At 39.0% G+C, this 15331-nt stretch overlaps 1 protein-coding gene across 1 annotated transcript; it reads right to left on the reverse strand.

Moving 5' to 3' along the window:
* Positions 1-10047: 10047 nt before the first annotated feature.
* On the reverse strand, positions 10048-15035 carry LOC121807153 (proteasome subunit beta type-4-like). The gene is made up of 7 exons (XM_042207361.1): positions 14984-15035; positions 14780-14844; positions 12188-12264; positions 11611-11740; positions 11355-11514; positions 11082-11267; positions 10048-10350 (listed from the first exon to the last, which is right to left on the reverse strand). Exons 1-7 carry the CDS (start codon positions 14990-14992, stop codon positions 10237-10239), a joined length of 741 nt encoding a protein of 246 aa, XP_042063295.1. The 5' UTR covers positions 14993-15035; the 3' UTR covers positions 10048-10236.
* Positions 15036-15331: the final 296 nt, after the last annotated feature.

Here is a 15331-nt window from a genome sequence, read left to right on the forward strand (position 1 = left end):
AATCCGATTTCCGGTGAGTGAGAAATAGTGGATTAAAGTTGGGCATAATTAACATTTAATTAAAGCTTGGAGTTTGAGCGTAGAGAATAATTAACTAGTGTTAATTATCCCACATAGGAGAAGTGACACATCTTTTAATGTGCTTAAATTAAGTGACTTTATGTTACTTAATAATTATAGTGGACCAAGATGGATGAAAGAGCCCACACGCGCGCGCCGCCGCTGCCCGCCCGAGCCCGTGGTCGTGGTCGCTGGCGCGGGCCGCGGGCCCGGGCTCGGTCTCGATCTCGTTCTCGATCTTGATCTTGGACTTGGACTTGGATCTTGGCAATTGGTCTTTGGGCTTGGACCCGTAGTAATCTTTTTAGACCACCGCTGACTCAGCAATCCAAGTGGCACAGTCAAAGCCTCCACGGCTGCCACGTGAGAAATCCACACGCGAAAGGCACACTGCTGCCACAAGCTTGTAACCGCCGACGGTTACAAATGAGCAATGATGAGCCTTCAAGGCTTGGTTGACCCTGCATGGTGGCTTGGCCTATAAATAGGCTAGCCATTCCACTGCATTAGATACAACATTCACAAGCATTTGCATCATAAGCTCTCTCCCTCTCTATGCATTGTTTTTCTGTCGAAAGCTTTGCCCTCTCCTCCATCCAGTTAGCCGGAGCTCTTTTGATTGCGGTGCTGCTTCACCAGAGACGTAGCCTTTTTATCTTTAGGGATGACACGCCAAACCGAGAGCACTACCGGGGCGTATCTCGTCTTACGGAAAGAGGCCTCCTCGACTCGGGTAAACAACTGTTCACGGTTACTGTTTCGATTTCTCAATTGTAATTTCATTTCAGTTCAGTTTTCCCTCTTGTATTCCTTATTTTGGGTTGTATTACGCCCGGTTGTATCTCATGTAATCCTAGAAACCAACAGATAGCTGGGAGGTACCCGAATTGTGGGGCCTTCATTTTATCTCTTCATGTTCTTGTTTTGGATCCTAATCACTTTTGGGCTGGGATCATGTTTTGGAACGTTATATTATGATTTTATTCACGGGTTGGGGTCTTTGATTTAAAAAAAATGGAAAATGCATATTTTTGTTGGACGAATGGAGTATTACTTCATCTCATTTATATAAATGGAAAGTCTCTCTCTCATACTTTACCCAATTTTTCTCATCTTTCACATACTTTAACTATTTTTTCTCCATATCTCTCTTACTTTACTTACTTTTTCTCCATATCCCTATTATTTTATCTACTTTTTCTCTCCTCTTCTCTTACTTTACCAAATTTCAAATTAAAACTCGTGTCGTCCACTAAGGGGGTGTTCGGTTGGCAAGATTAAATCTCATGATTAAATATGTATCATGTTTGGTTCATAAGATTGAACCCTTCAACTTAATCCTAGATGGATAGTCTCATGATAATTAGTCATAGCCTCCCCCCTCCAACTAAAATAATCTCACAACTTAATCCTAGATGGATAGTCTCATGATATTAGACATGGCAACCGAACGCCACCTACATGGACTATTTTTTGTGGACGGAGGGAATATCTTCCCTTTCTCTCTCACACACACACGCACGACAGTGAATTTTAAACCTGGTATGTGATAAGGCTCATTTCATGCATCGGTTTAAGGGTGAAATACATGCTACTTGATCGGTTTATCGCGCAAAACAAGTGTTAAATGTGCAGAAATACCACTTAACCAAGGCAGCAAGGCCGAACTGATCAAGTAAGTACAAAAGGCGATAAAAGGTCAAGAATCGGGGGAGTTGATCAAGGGGGAGCGATCAAGTAGTTAGGTGGGGACCGCTGGCTTCTAGAAGAAGAACACGTGAGGAAATGAGCTGGATATAGCGCACCATTCTGTTATCAAGGACGACGTTCTAGAAGGGGACACGTGCTGGAATATGAGACGCAAGGACGGAGCTGAGTCACGAATCTGTTACCAAAAAGCGTCGTCATTCTAGAAGAACAGCACGTAGCAATCAATGTGTGCCACCACAAGAAGGCATCCGAGACTCTACTTTTCGTCTAGTTTAGCTTAGCTTAGTTATTTAGCGTAGTTCAGCTCTCTAGCTTAGTTTAGTTCAGTTCTCTAGCTTAGTTAGATAGCTTAGTTTAAAGGACGACCGAAAGGGAGCGCTGCAGAATACTCATTTCTGTTAGCGTTATCTTAAGTTTCCCGCTGAGATTTTTCTCAGTTTTTACTGCTTTCTTTGATTCGAAAGTGTTAGCTTAGTTTAAATTTCACGTTGTACCCAACTTTTAGTTTAATCAAAGTTATTTTCGCTTTTAATCCGCGCATTTACTTTTCTGTTATTACCTGCAATTCACTTGATCCAGTAGTTAAATTTCCATTGATCAAGCTAGCTAGTTTAATTCTGTCTAGATTAAAACCAGTAGTTAAAAACTCCCAAGTTAAAGCGTGGCAACAGCCAACCCCCTGTTCACTACTCACACACTCGACACACCAACTTCTCTGTGGGATCGACCCCGAACTTGTCGCTTAATTGGGAGTTATAAATTACTTTGGCAAGGCGGAAAGGGCGAGAGCTAGATTGCATTGATTAAGTGGCAACGACATTTGCTAACTGATCCAATCGGTTCGGTTATCATTCCATATAACTTGATCCGCATTCTATTCGTGTTTTCGACCTCTTTCCAAGTCCTTCCTGTATCCTAACAAATTAATATCAAATTGTGATTTTGCAGATGATGATGATGATATTCAGAGTATCAAAGGAGAAAATTTATTTAAATTGCATAGCAATTGCAATTCCATTTCCATGCCACGCTCGCTCAAAATCGAGTAATCTTGGCAAAGACGCGCTGCCGCCACCGCAAGCAAACCCTGGACCGAGAGAATTCAGTTCATACATACAAATGCCGCTGAAATCTACATTTTCTGAAAAATATTAGTGTATTTAGTGTGAAAGGCTTTTGCTGTAGGGGCCTCACAGGATTACGCCTTGACTATCTTTTTATCTTTGTATTGCTGTTTCTCAAGTTAGATTTTTACATGTGTGTGTAGTTTGAGCATCTACAAGACTACAAGTTAGAATTTTACATGTGTGTGTAGTTTGAGCATCTTTTTATCTTTGTATTGCTATTATGATAGATCATCAAATTATGTGGTAAACAATCGAATTGTTTTGCCAGTTCAGCATTGAAAAGATAATAAAGGTAATGGAAAGCATACAGGAATTGTCCCGGTCTAGTGAGACGTCCCAAAAATGAATACAAATCACTTATGATGTGACGCGGTTATAATAGCGGTAGAGGCTAAAAACAAGCCGAATTTTTTTTTTGTCGGAATGACTTGAAATTCGCGATACTTTTGAATCATACTTATTTTTTGTGAACTCGAATCGGAATGGCGTCGTATAGGGTGTGAAACAACCAATTTACTATTTTGCTGGACTTATTTTAAATTTTCTAATTTTTGCTTTATTTCTTATCGGGTCCCTAGGGTTTTTAGGATCTTATAAATAGTGGATGTCTTTATTTTGAATGCATTTTTTTATTAATATGATTATTTATATTTTCAAGAAAATAAGATTTCTCTTACTCCCTTCATCCCTGAAATGTATGAACGGCTCCCTCCGTCCTAAAAACTAGACTAGTTTTACCATTTTGGGCCGTCCCCAAAATTTGACCAAGTCTAAATATGGAAGTTTACCAATGTTTTAAAAACCGGACTGGGCCGGCCGGTTCGATCGGTCGGACCGCGAACCGGTAGGTAGTCCGGTCCGGTTCACCCCTTTAAACCACCACCGCATTGAACCGCTGTGAACCGGTGGAACCGGCCGGTCGGACCGGTTGGACCGTGAACCGGAAATCGGTTTTCTATTTTTTTTCTCAAATTTTTTTAAAATTTGTTGTTGGTAGAGGTTGAACTCATGACCTCTCTTCTAGTTAAGAAGACCTCTACCACTCCACCACAAGGACTCATTGAACAATTTGAACATTAAATATTTTTATACATTAACCATTAATTTTATCTACAAAAACTAATAATTCATTTTAATTTTATTATTCTTTAATATAATTGTTAATTATAATATATATAATTATCATCCTTTGCATTTTAATGATGCTCTACTTACCACCTATATTATTATTAGTACCATATAAGATTCATTATTTACTATAAATAAATTTTTTATATTACATACTTAATTTATATACCCTAGCTATTGACATTAATGAATAATCTTATCTAAACTAATTAATAAGTACTTAATTCGTATTTAATTATATATTATTTTACGAAATAAATTTTCTTAAATTAATATAAACATTATCTATTTTAATACATGAAATATTAAATTTTTTATCTAGACTAACTAATATTAAATATATATATCTGAATATATTTACTAAATTTTAATATTATTTATATTTATACATCACTAATTATCTATAAGGTTTAATGTTTTGTGATATATTATTAATTGTAAATCATTTACTAAATTTAATATATTTTTATATATATTTGCAACAGTAAAGCGGTTAGACCGGTGGTTCAACCGGTTGGACCGGTTGAACCGTGAACCAGTAACGTCGCCGGTTCGCTTGCCGGTCCGGTTTTTAAAACATTGAAGTTTACTCTACAATCCACTATCTCTACTTCAACTACATTTTCCCTCTCTCTATCTTACTTTTTTCCATCTCTCTCTTACTTTACCAATTGCTCATTAGAACATGTGTCATATATAAGTTTGTCTATTTTTTGGAGAAGGAAAGAGTATTTTCTTATTAATTCATCTCTAAAAAGAATGAACTTTCTAATTTTGAAATAGTTAAACAACACATTACCCCTACACATCATTTTATTTACAACTAATCATAGTATTACATTACTCTACAAAAGATGTGGAGTCAACTCTCCACTAACCCGTGTCAAACCAAATGTTCATATTTTTCAGGGACGAAGGGAGTATTACTTATCAATTCAGTCATTGTTTATATGTTTTTATACCATGATGGAATTAATGGGGGGAGTTATATATTTTTTGTGTCCGCCTCCTTAGCTTCATGTATATATCAGTTAGTCTTTGATCCAATGATGGTTCCAGTAGAAAAATAAAATCGATGACTGAAATATGTACTTCCTTCGGTCCCTATTAAATGTTTCATATTTTCTTATTTGGATGAACCTCAATAAATGTTTCATTCCACTTTTATAACGTTTAGTAAGTAAACCATACGTTCCACTAACTAATTCACACAAAATATTATTACAAAACTAATATATAAAAGTAGAACTTGCATCCACTAATTTTTTTCAACAATTTTTCTAACAATTTTCTTTTCACAAAGTCAAACAATTATTTAAACCCACCGATCAAATATTAGACTTTTAATTGGGGTCGGAGGGACTAGATATTTGTGTGCGTGTGCACATTATATATAAATTATACTTAGAATATCAACTATAATGTAAGGGTTTGGTGTGAACTAAAGTTTTGTTTAACTCAAATGGTTTAGTATGGATTCACTATTCTAATCTAGTATATAATGGCATTTATAAATGATTACTTATAAAAACACAACCAACAAATTGATTTTCTTTTCGAATGAAACATGGGTCAACAATTTGGTTTTGCAAATTGGACTTGAAAAAATCAATTCAATATTGCTGATGTCTTATTCGAAAGGGTTCAACAGATAGACAACTAATCATATTCATAAATCATTTCAAATCATGATTAGTTAAGTGTTGAGAATTACAAATATATTATAACTGTGAACTACTAAACTCTCATTTATAACCTTTAATTTATTTCTAATTAATTTTATAATAAACATTAATAATTTAATGATTAAGGATTACAACATTGTTATGGATTTCGATTCAAGAGAACTTGCCATGCGTAAAGTTAACGATGTGTGATGCATACACCAGTTGACCACACCTGTGTAAAACTGCAACATAGTGTTTGACTATTGGACTACGTACTCTTTGGTCAGATGGAAGAATATTTCAAATTTGAGTTTTCATTGGTGTAATTTGTTTTATATAACGGTAGTTTTCATCTGTGTGAACTGGTGTAGTGGTAATGATAAAGTCTATTATAATGTGTGTGAACTGGTCTACTGGTAATAGTAAAGTCTGAAGTTAAATGTGTCGTGTTCGAGTCTACTGTAACGCGTTCTTTAAATATATGTTTATTTACTAATAAAAAAATGTAACAATGGATCAAGCATAATTATTCATATCATAATTTGTGTCTAGTTGTAATTAGAATTTTACGTATTTCCACATGTCAAAAAATGTATTGATAGGACATATTCCTTCGTCCTTGAAAACTATGAACATTTCGTTTGTCACGTATTTTAATGCATAATTAGTAAAGTAAGAGAGAGATATAAAATTTTTTTAAAAATATTGTTAGTGGAGAATGAGTCCCACATAATTAGAGAAAAAAGTTTCCAAAATTAGAATGTAATACTCTTCAGTGATAAACTAAAAAGGAAATAGTTCATACTTTTCAGGGATAAACTAAAAAGGAAATAGTTCATGCTTTTCAGGGACGGAGGGAGTACTAAATTTTATTGTCACCTTGGTATACCATCACCATTGAATATTTTCTCGATCTTTTAGAATATTTGTCTGTGAATTCTTAAACTTCAATCAAATTGTGATTTTGTATACCTACTTTAAAATATACCTATAAATTAACATAAATCATAATTCAATAATTGAAATTATTTAATCTAGTATAATACGATGTTGTGTCGTTGCCTAAAATATAATATTATTTTGGTTGACGTTTGATAATGTCACGTAAGTAAATAATTAAACTGCTTTAGTGTCAAAATCTTGATTAGTTGCAAAATAAAAAACAAAAAATTATCTTTGTTACAAATTCCAAACAAATCAATAGTTTGATAGTTTGTTGACGAATTTAAAAGCCTTATGCAAACCTGAATTTAGATAACCCTATTCTTATTGTTCCAAAAATAAACCCTCTTTTGATAGAACAAGTAAAGGGTTTATTGCTCCTTTATTTTCTTTTCAATTTAGGAGTCCTTTTCTATATTTTCTAGTAATATTGTACTTAAAGTTGGTTAGTTAACTTTCATTTTGTTCTAGGATTCTTCCTTTTTGTGGGTCATTTATGGCACGCGGGAAGGGCTCATGCAGTTGCAGCAAGATTCGAAAAAAGAATTGATCGTGATTTTTTTCTATATATGAAAAGTTCAAAAATCATTATAGGACGTTGAGTTCAGTGTAAAGTTGTTTTTAACACATTATTTTTGGTATTACATCTAAATGTTGTGTTTGTTTATTTTTCCCAAGTCTTGGTTATATATATATAAATCTCAAGTGAAGTCGACGATTGTCAAATAACTTTATATCATCGCAAGCATTTCATTGACTGATAAGTACAATGTTGTCTTTGTCGAGAGTAATTGCACTTGTATCAATCCTCGCCGTCATTTCTTCGACCCAACGTTCTACTCTATTTACTCCCTCCGTCCCATTTTTTGATTTCTTAGTATTATTTGAAGTTGTAAAGCTATTCCCTAAAGTTCTTTATAATTTCGATGGGGTCAGAATTATACCTATATGAATGTGGATATGGATGTTTATGCATGATGAAGCTAGCTAGTGAATTCGAGTTTGTATAGAATTTGCAGACGATGTTGACGAAGAATGGGAAAAGTGCCATTAGAGGAAAGTATCTTCCTAAGAGCATCAGCAGTGGCGCGGAATTCCCAAAAACACCTCCTGCCACGTCATACGGACTTCCCACTGCACAGTGGCGGAATTCCCCGCAGAATTCCCGACGGACTTTCCACAATAAAAAAAAATCACAAATTCACAAATTAAACAATTTCCGGAATTAAACAATTTATGGAATTAAAATTTCGACGCGAATACGGAGAAAATGCAACAACTTTATTAAAAAAACATACTTCATTAAAAAAAATACATAATTACTAAAAAAAAGTACATTATTATTAAAATAAAAACCAGCTTCTCACTCCTCGGATTCCCCGTCGCCAGTCCCCTCGTCGTCCCCGCCACCAGTCCCCCGCCGCCGCCCCCCTCGCCGTCGCTATCCGACATCTCGTCAACCCCAAATCGCGCCGCATACTGTTGAGGAGGGGTTTAAGCTTCCACTTGTAATGGGGGTCGGTCGCTTGGCGCCATTCAACCATCGCACGTAACAAGGTTTCATGTGCCGCGATGCAGGCGAATGAAGGGTTCTCGGGATCGTTTTGGGGGGGTGCTGCCGATTGGGCCTCGGCAGATCCGCTGGTGCTTCCCCTCGACATCCGCGCCGCATACTTTTGCTCAACCTGGCGACGGCGGCAGGCCGACGATGTGGGTGTGGGGAACTCTGAATCGGGAGAGGGGAGTTCCGCGAAACCAGCACTGCTACTGTACTCTCCGGAGGCGCTGATTTTCGTCCGCTTCGGCCAGCCAGATCCAACACCCACAGTGAACTTGGGCGAAGACTGCACCACAAGATACACCGGCCAATACTTGAATTCCCCGAAGCCCTTGTCAGCGTCGGGGAATTGCTGATGAGCCAACAGCTTCACATCATCGGCACACATGCCGCTGGTTGCCGAGCGGAGGTTGTTTGTGTAAATGCCGGCAAATCGGCTGAGCTGCCTCTTCAACCGATCTCACTGTTTCCTGCATTGCTCTTCGTTGTGAGGCTTCCCCCCTGGCGGTTTGAACTGGAGGTAACTTTGGCTAATGGACCACTACATCCGGTCGATGTGCTGGTTCGCCCCGACGTATGGATCCTCCACTACACTGATCCACGCCTTCGCCAGCGCGACGCACTCGTCCATGATCCAGACGGTCCTCCTGTTCTCGCTGGATCCCTCCCCCACCTCAGCGCCCCCCACCTCACCACCGTACACCGGGACGCCCCGTCCCCTGCCCCTCCCTCGCCCGGTCCTCCCCCTCCTCACTGTCGCCGGTGATGCGTCGGTGGGAGAATCCGGGATCGGAGAAAGCCCCAACTCCCCGAGCGAGAACGTGTCATTGCTAGTGAACTGAGTCTCGAGAGAAGAACTCGTCGGGTTGTCCGTCGACAGAAGGTCCATATAGGGCCGATAGACGTTGTCCACCGGCGATTGGGGGGCCCTTGCCTACTCCTCCCGCAGCGACTGGCGATCCCTGCATCATCCCGGGCATCATCATCCCCGGCATCTGGGGCATCATTCCGGTACTCGCCCCGGGCATCTGGGGCATCATCTCATACCACTGCGGGTACATGTTGTAGTACTGGGGCATCATACCCGGTGGCATTTAAGATTGGGGCATCATCCCCGACATTTGAGACATCGCAGTGGACATCAACGTACTCCCGCCGATGGGAAAATGCGGCGCCGGTGACTCGCTCGAGGCGAGGGAAATGAAGTTCAACGGGATGTATATATAGGAACCGAAAAAAAAACCATTTCATGCAATATATGGGAATTCTGCGCGGACGTCCGTGCGAGTCAACGCAATGGTGGACGTCCGCACAGAATTCCGCACGGAATTACGCGGAACGGCACGGAACTGCGAATTCCTCGACAGAATTCCGTATCCGTGTATGCCACACACAATGGCGGACGTCCGCCACGGAATTCTCGCACGCTAGTGGGAATTCCGTGTTAACGTCTGCCACTGCTGATGCTCTAAAGGGTAGTAGACATGGGAGTATTAGTCTTTCCCGGCCATCACTAGAGTCACCTCCACCACCTAGGTCACCTCCGGGGCCCACTCCGGTAAAATTTCTCAAAAGATCCAACCAGGTCAACTCTTCTTCACAAATTTCCACCACCAAGTTTGGGGATCTACTGTGTGTCATATGGTGAAAATGATGCAAGTTTGAACGTTAATGTATCACCAACACTAGGTATATGTGTTAGTTATAACAGACTCCCACAATGGGTTTCACATTGTTTTCTTCTATGTTCAAGCCAATCAAGAGTTGAAACAGACTACTGTTTTCTTCCCACTACACCACCATTGTGTGTCTCATCGCATCACATGAGTAGTCTGATTAAGCGATTAATGTTTGAAATAGTAGGTAGGAGCACACAACTCAATTTTCTCAATCATGGTTTAACAAATTTACCAAATTCGCTGCTAATTTAATGTACGTCAACATAACAGAAAAGGTTCAACACAGGTTATATGTAAAGATACCGACGAATACAAGCGAAACCTGCAGCAAGTCTTTCACATAATGTTCACGAGAAGGGATACAACTACCAAGAACCCTCGGCGCCCAGGGTGGGATTTTTGAAAGCATTGAAATCCCAGAAGGTCTTCAATGAGTATGGCTCCGAAACCGTGAAGCCCTCCTCTGTGATCTTCGCAATCTGTAACCAAGATCCATTATTAGGAACAAAGTCCAGGCAATTTCTGAATAGGAAACAATACTAATAGTAAGAATGTAGGAACCATTTTTTTTTTGCCAAGTCACATCTATAAGTATGATGTTTGAGAGCATTTTTCTGTAATGTTTTTTAAAAGCCCTATCTAAACAAGCTCTTACAATTTTCTTATTGGTAGTTAAATCACTGGTGTTATTAGGCTATTGATATTCTAACCTCTGAGTTGAATTTTTGTCTAGTCAAATATATAGATGGATTACCACTGGTTAAAACAAAACCCAAAATATAGTATGATACACACCATTCACCATTACACCAAAAAGATTACATATATTTGCACATGGTTGAACCAACCAACATATGCATACATTTCTTCCCAACACTCAGAACATAATAGCCAGCCGAGGGAAGAGGTCAACAAGTACCAGTATTATACAACGGATTTTCTAAACAAAAGGAATATACTGGAGACATGATTGTCCATGAAACAAAGAGAGCCATTTGGGATCTAGAAAACTACTAAACAAAAGGATTATACTGGAGACATGATTGTCCATGAAACAAAGAGAGCTATTTGGGATCTAGAAAACTACTCCCTAACTAGAGCTTTCTTCTTCAGAGAAACATTGTCATTAAATTAATTTATAAACAACAAGATCCTAATCAAATACATATATAGAATAACCAAATTAGATTTCATGAAATATGAAGCATACCTGAAGTTTGTTGACAGCTGACCTATCACGGTAAAGAAGCACGCGCATGCATTTCTCCAGTAGTTTCACACCTTCTTCATAAGTCAAATTCTCATGCCATTCATCACGGAGAATTGGCCTGGCTAGATGGTTCCCAAATCCAGTTGCAACATGGTCGTCCTCATAATGTACGCCAATCATGCTAACCTGAAATTATAAAACTGGAAAATAAAAGCCCCTAGCTAGGACTAAAGTCCAGTAACATGAGATAGATAACTTAAAAATAATACGTACTGTTCCAAGATACTTCTTTCCATTTTTTATACCACCAAGTACAAGTGAATTCCACAGTGGATTGAACTTGTTTCGGCGATTATACATCACCCTAGTCAGATAGTTGTGCACCTCTTTCGGGCCCAGGGAATTTCCATCATCCCACATGTTGTCAAACAAGCTACGTTCACAAAGCAAGCAAAAAAATTAAATATCCAGTTAACATAAAGTAAAATGAGCAGTTCAATAGTATTCCCAATCCCAGAGATGCCCTTACATAAGCTCATCAAGATAGCGCATGATCTCCTGAAAATCACTGATTTCGCCACTAGCACCAATAACCGAATGTTTCCCCACTGACTTTAGTCTCTCCACAGACTTGTAACGAAGGGTAGATCCATACGAACCTATTATAAAAGAGCACTAGGAACAATTATGGTATGCTAAGAAGCAGCCAAAGAATCTACCTTACACTAGTCAGCCAAACTAACAAAATCAACCATAGAATCACAACCAAATCATACTTTTTCAACAGCTAGCATCACTACAACAATGAGGAACGAGATCAAGTAGGGAACGTATGCTAAGAAGCAGCCAAAACATCTACCTTACACTAGTCAGCCAAAATAACCATAGAATCACAACCAAATCATACTTTTTCAACAGCTAGCATCACTAAAACAATGAGGAACGAGATGAAGTAGGGAAATCCTCTAATGTTTTTGTTTGTTATACATAACAGTTTCGATCACTTTCTTGAGAACCAACCTCCCATATCATATATCAAGAAAATATACATTCTAGAAAACTTAAATTCCACAAGTAAAAGCATCGGTGCATATTTCCGAACCAACCTCCCATATCAGCAGCAAAGAGAAGTCCATCTTTGTACTTAATCCCAATCACAGAGGTCCCTGTAACATATGGATACCTACACCAAAAAAAAAGTCCATCACTACATTCTACATTACATCCAGTCCTTCAATAATTGCTCAATGTTGCATGCATGATTATAATAAAGTGAGCAACACATGCATGCAACGTACGCACGCATTTATGTGTGAGTTAGTTGTGACGTGGCATTATTAAAGAGGCGATGGCCAATGAGAGCGAGGCAATGACGTGTTGCTGACCAATGAGAGCGAGGCATGTGGAGTTGACGTGGCGAAGCAATGCAAGACGCGTGAAGCAGAGAGTATAAAAGGAAGTCTTAGCTCATTTCATGTTTTGTCGTTGCTATTGTTTTGTTGTTGTTTCTCATGCATAGATCGTGGATCTAGTGCATCTATCTCTTGCTTTAGATTTGTAATCGTGAGATCTTATTCATCATTCTATATAGTTCCTATCAATTCCTATCAATTCATCTTAGCTCGATCGATTAGCTAGCTCGATTGATCGATTTGTGCGGTGAGTTGCATGATTGTTGCGTAGTTACGATCACCATGGGGAAGCCACGAAGAAGGATCGTAACAAATGGTATCTAGAGCCAACGTTCCTCGGAAAATGACGTCGGCGACGCGATTGACGGAGGAGGAGGAGATAGAGTTGGAATGGGAGAGTGTATGGGAGAGGATTAAGGACAGGATGGAAGCCTCATTCTGCAAATTCAAGCGAGAACTAGATGCTGACTTAGATAAGATACGGAGGTCACTTCAAGACATGTGCTCGACGATGGAGACAACGGATGTGAGTTCCGGCAGCTGCAAATTACAATTGGAGCTTCCTAAATCATTCGACAATCTGGATTTTCAGAAATCAATCGATGTTGATCGAGTAATTGCTGATGAGGATCTAATAGAGCAACACAACAGTGGGAGATTTGAAGAAATGGATACAAAATTGGAGATCGGAGTGGAGGATGGTGCAAGAGTGTCGATGGAAATTAATACACGGGAGATGGAGAGCTTCATTCCTATGGGGAAATCAACCGAGGTGAAGAAAGGGAGGGAATTAGAGCAGGATACACTCAAAGGAACAGAATGCATATCATATGCTCGACAAAATGCGTCAATGAATGAGTTGACTATGGTTTTACCTATCTCGACATATTATAGCTCGTCACTATCGTGGGTGCTCAATTGGTTTCCGAGGCCTACGGTGAAAATGAAGCTTAGGAGGTATATTGACAAGGATTACTATCACTGTGAACAAGAGCCAGATATGGGTGAATCATGCATTGAGGCTGTCATGTTGAGTAAGTTTCTATGTTTTGAGACATCGAGGGCCTTGAGTTATTTTTCGAAGTGTCTTGGTGGTCATGGCCAAGTTGCAATCATCCTTTCTATGTGTGATCCAATGAAATTGGTTATGGATGGCAGTTCGAAAGGCTTGAGGAAGTGGTCAGTTGTGCAAAATCATTATCTTTCATTGGAGTGGCTGCTCATTTGGTTTCCTATGCCTTGGGTGAAGATGAGATTAAAGAAAGATTACCCCAGTGCATATGTGCTGTGTTTTCAAGGGAAATCAAATGTGGAGGCAGTAGACATTCTTCTCCGAGATCGTGAACCCAATCTTAATCTTCAATTGGAGTATGCACCAGCTTGGATGCAAGATCAGCTTGTGGCTCAACGGGTTGTTCATTGGGTACATAGTTCATTAGCTGGTACCACGTGGGAGTTCAACGAGGAAATCAAAGTTGTTTTCGGGCTTCATCGTGGACGATGAATCTTAAAGGGGAGGGATTGTTACGATCACAAATTGTAGAAGGAAAGTCGTCGGCTGATGCTTCATGGAAGTTGCCGACGTGATTAAGGCAAGATTTCCGTGGTTCCTTGTGGACAAGGAACCCTAAGAGGGGGGTATTGTTGCATGCATGATTATAATAAAGTGAGCAACACATGCATGCAACGTACGCACGCATTTATGTGTGAGTTAGTTGTGACGTGGCATTATTAAAGAGGCGATGGCCAATGAGAGCGAGGCAATGACGTGTTGCTGACCAATGAGAGCGAGGCATGTGGAGTTGACGTGGCGAAGCAATGCAAGACGCGTGAAGCAGAGAGTATAAAAGGAAGTCTTAGCTCATTTCATGTTTTGTCGTTGCTATTGTTTTGTTGTTGTTTCTCATGCATAGATCGTGGATCTAGTGCATCTATCTCTTGCTTTAGATTTGTAATCGTGAGATCTTATTCATCATTCTATATAGTTCCTATCAATTCCTATCAATTCATCTTAGCTCGATCGATTAGCTAGCTCGATTGATCGATTTGTGCGGTGAGTTGCATGATTGTTGCGTAGTTACGATCACCATGGGGAAGCCACGAAGAAGGATCGTAACACTCAAATAATGCTAATCCTACAAATTACACAAGAAATTGAAGAAAAAAAATGGTTCGTTCCACATGTTATCATATCGAGGATACTGCAAAAATCAAAACCGGGAGAGCTAAAACCCCATTTCCTAAGATAAAAAAAAATATCAGATCTTCGCAAGTAAATAATCATACAGAGTTCTTTGAGAATCGGCTTGCGAACCGAGCAATTTGTTCGTAGCTGGAGCTGAATCGGCCAACTGCAAGCATTTTACCCAAGAAAAATGAGAAAATAGAAAAAATAAAAATAAAAAACAGAGAATTGAAAGAACAAGAACAATAATAGCATCAGTCTTATGCAAAACACGAACATAAAAATGCAGATCAGTGTAAACTTACATTCATCATTGTAATTTATGTAGCGGTTTCTGAAACGTTGATGAGATTCGAGAAACAATTTCTTTCTGTAAATAAGATGATTTCTTTTTATTGTTCTGAACTTAGTTTTCCCTTTCCTCAAGAAATCAGTGGGCTTTTTTGGATGGGCTTTAAGATATAGTAATAAACATAAGGCGTAACATAATTTTGTATGCTTTTGGGCTTTCATTTGGTCCAATAAAAGGGCAATTTGATGGGATGGACGTATTGTGTATAACATTAATAAATGTATTTATGACAAGAGTATAAACATAATTTTCTGTAATATTATTGTCTTCTGTTTTTACCGAGGTAAGAATAATATTTCTA

This window comes from Salvia splendens, chromosome 6 (assembly GCF_004379255.2).
Source record: "Salvia splendens isolate huo1 chromosome 6, SspV2, whole genome shotgun sequence".
In the NCBI taxonomy this organism is placed as follows: domain Eukaryota; kingdom Viridiplantae; phylum Streptophyta; class Magnoliopsida; order Lamiales; family Lamiaceae; genus Salvia; species Salvia splendens.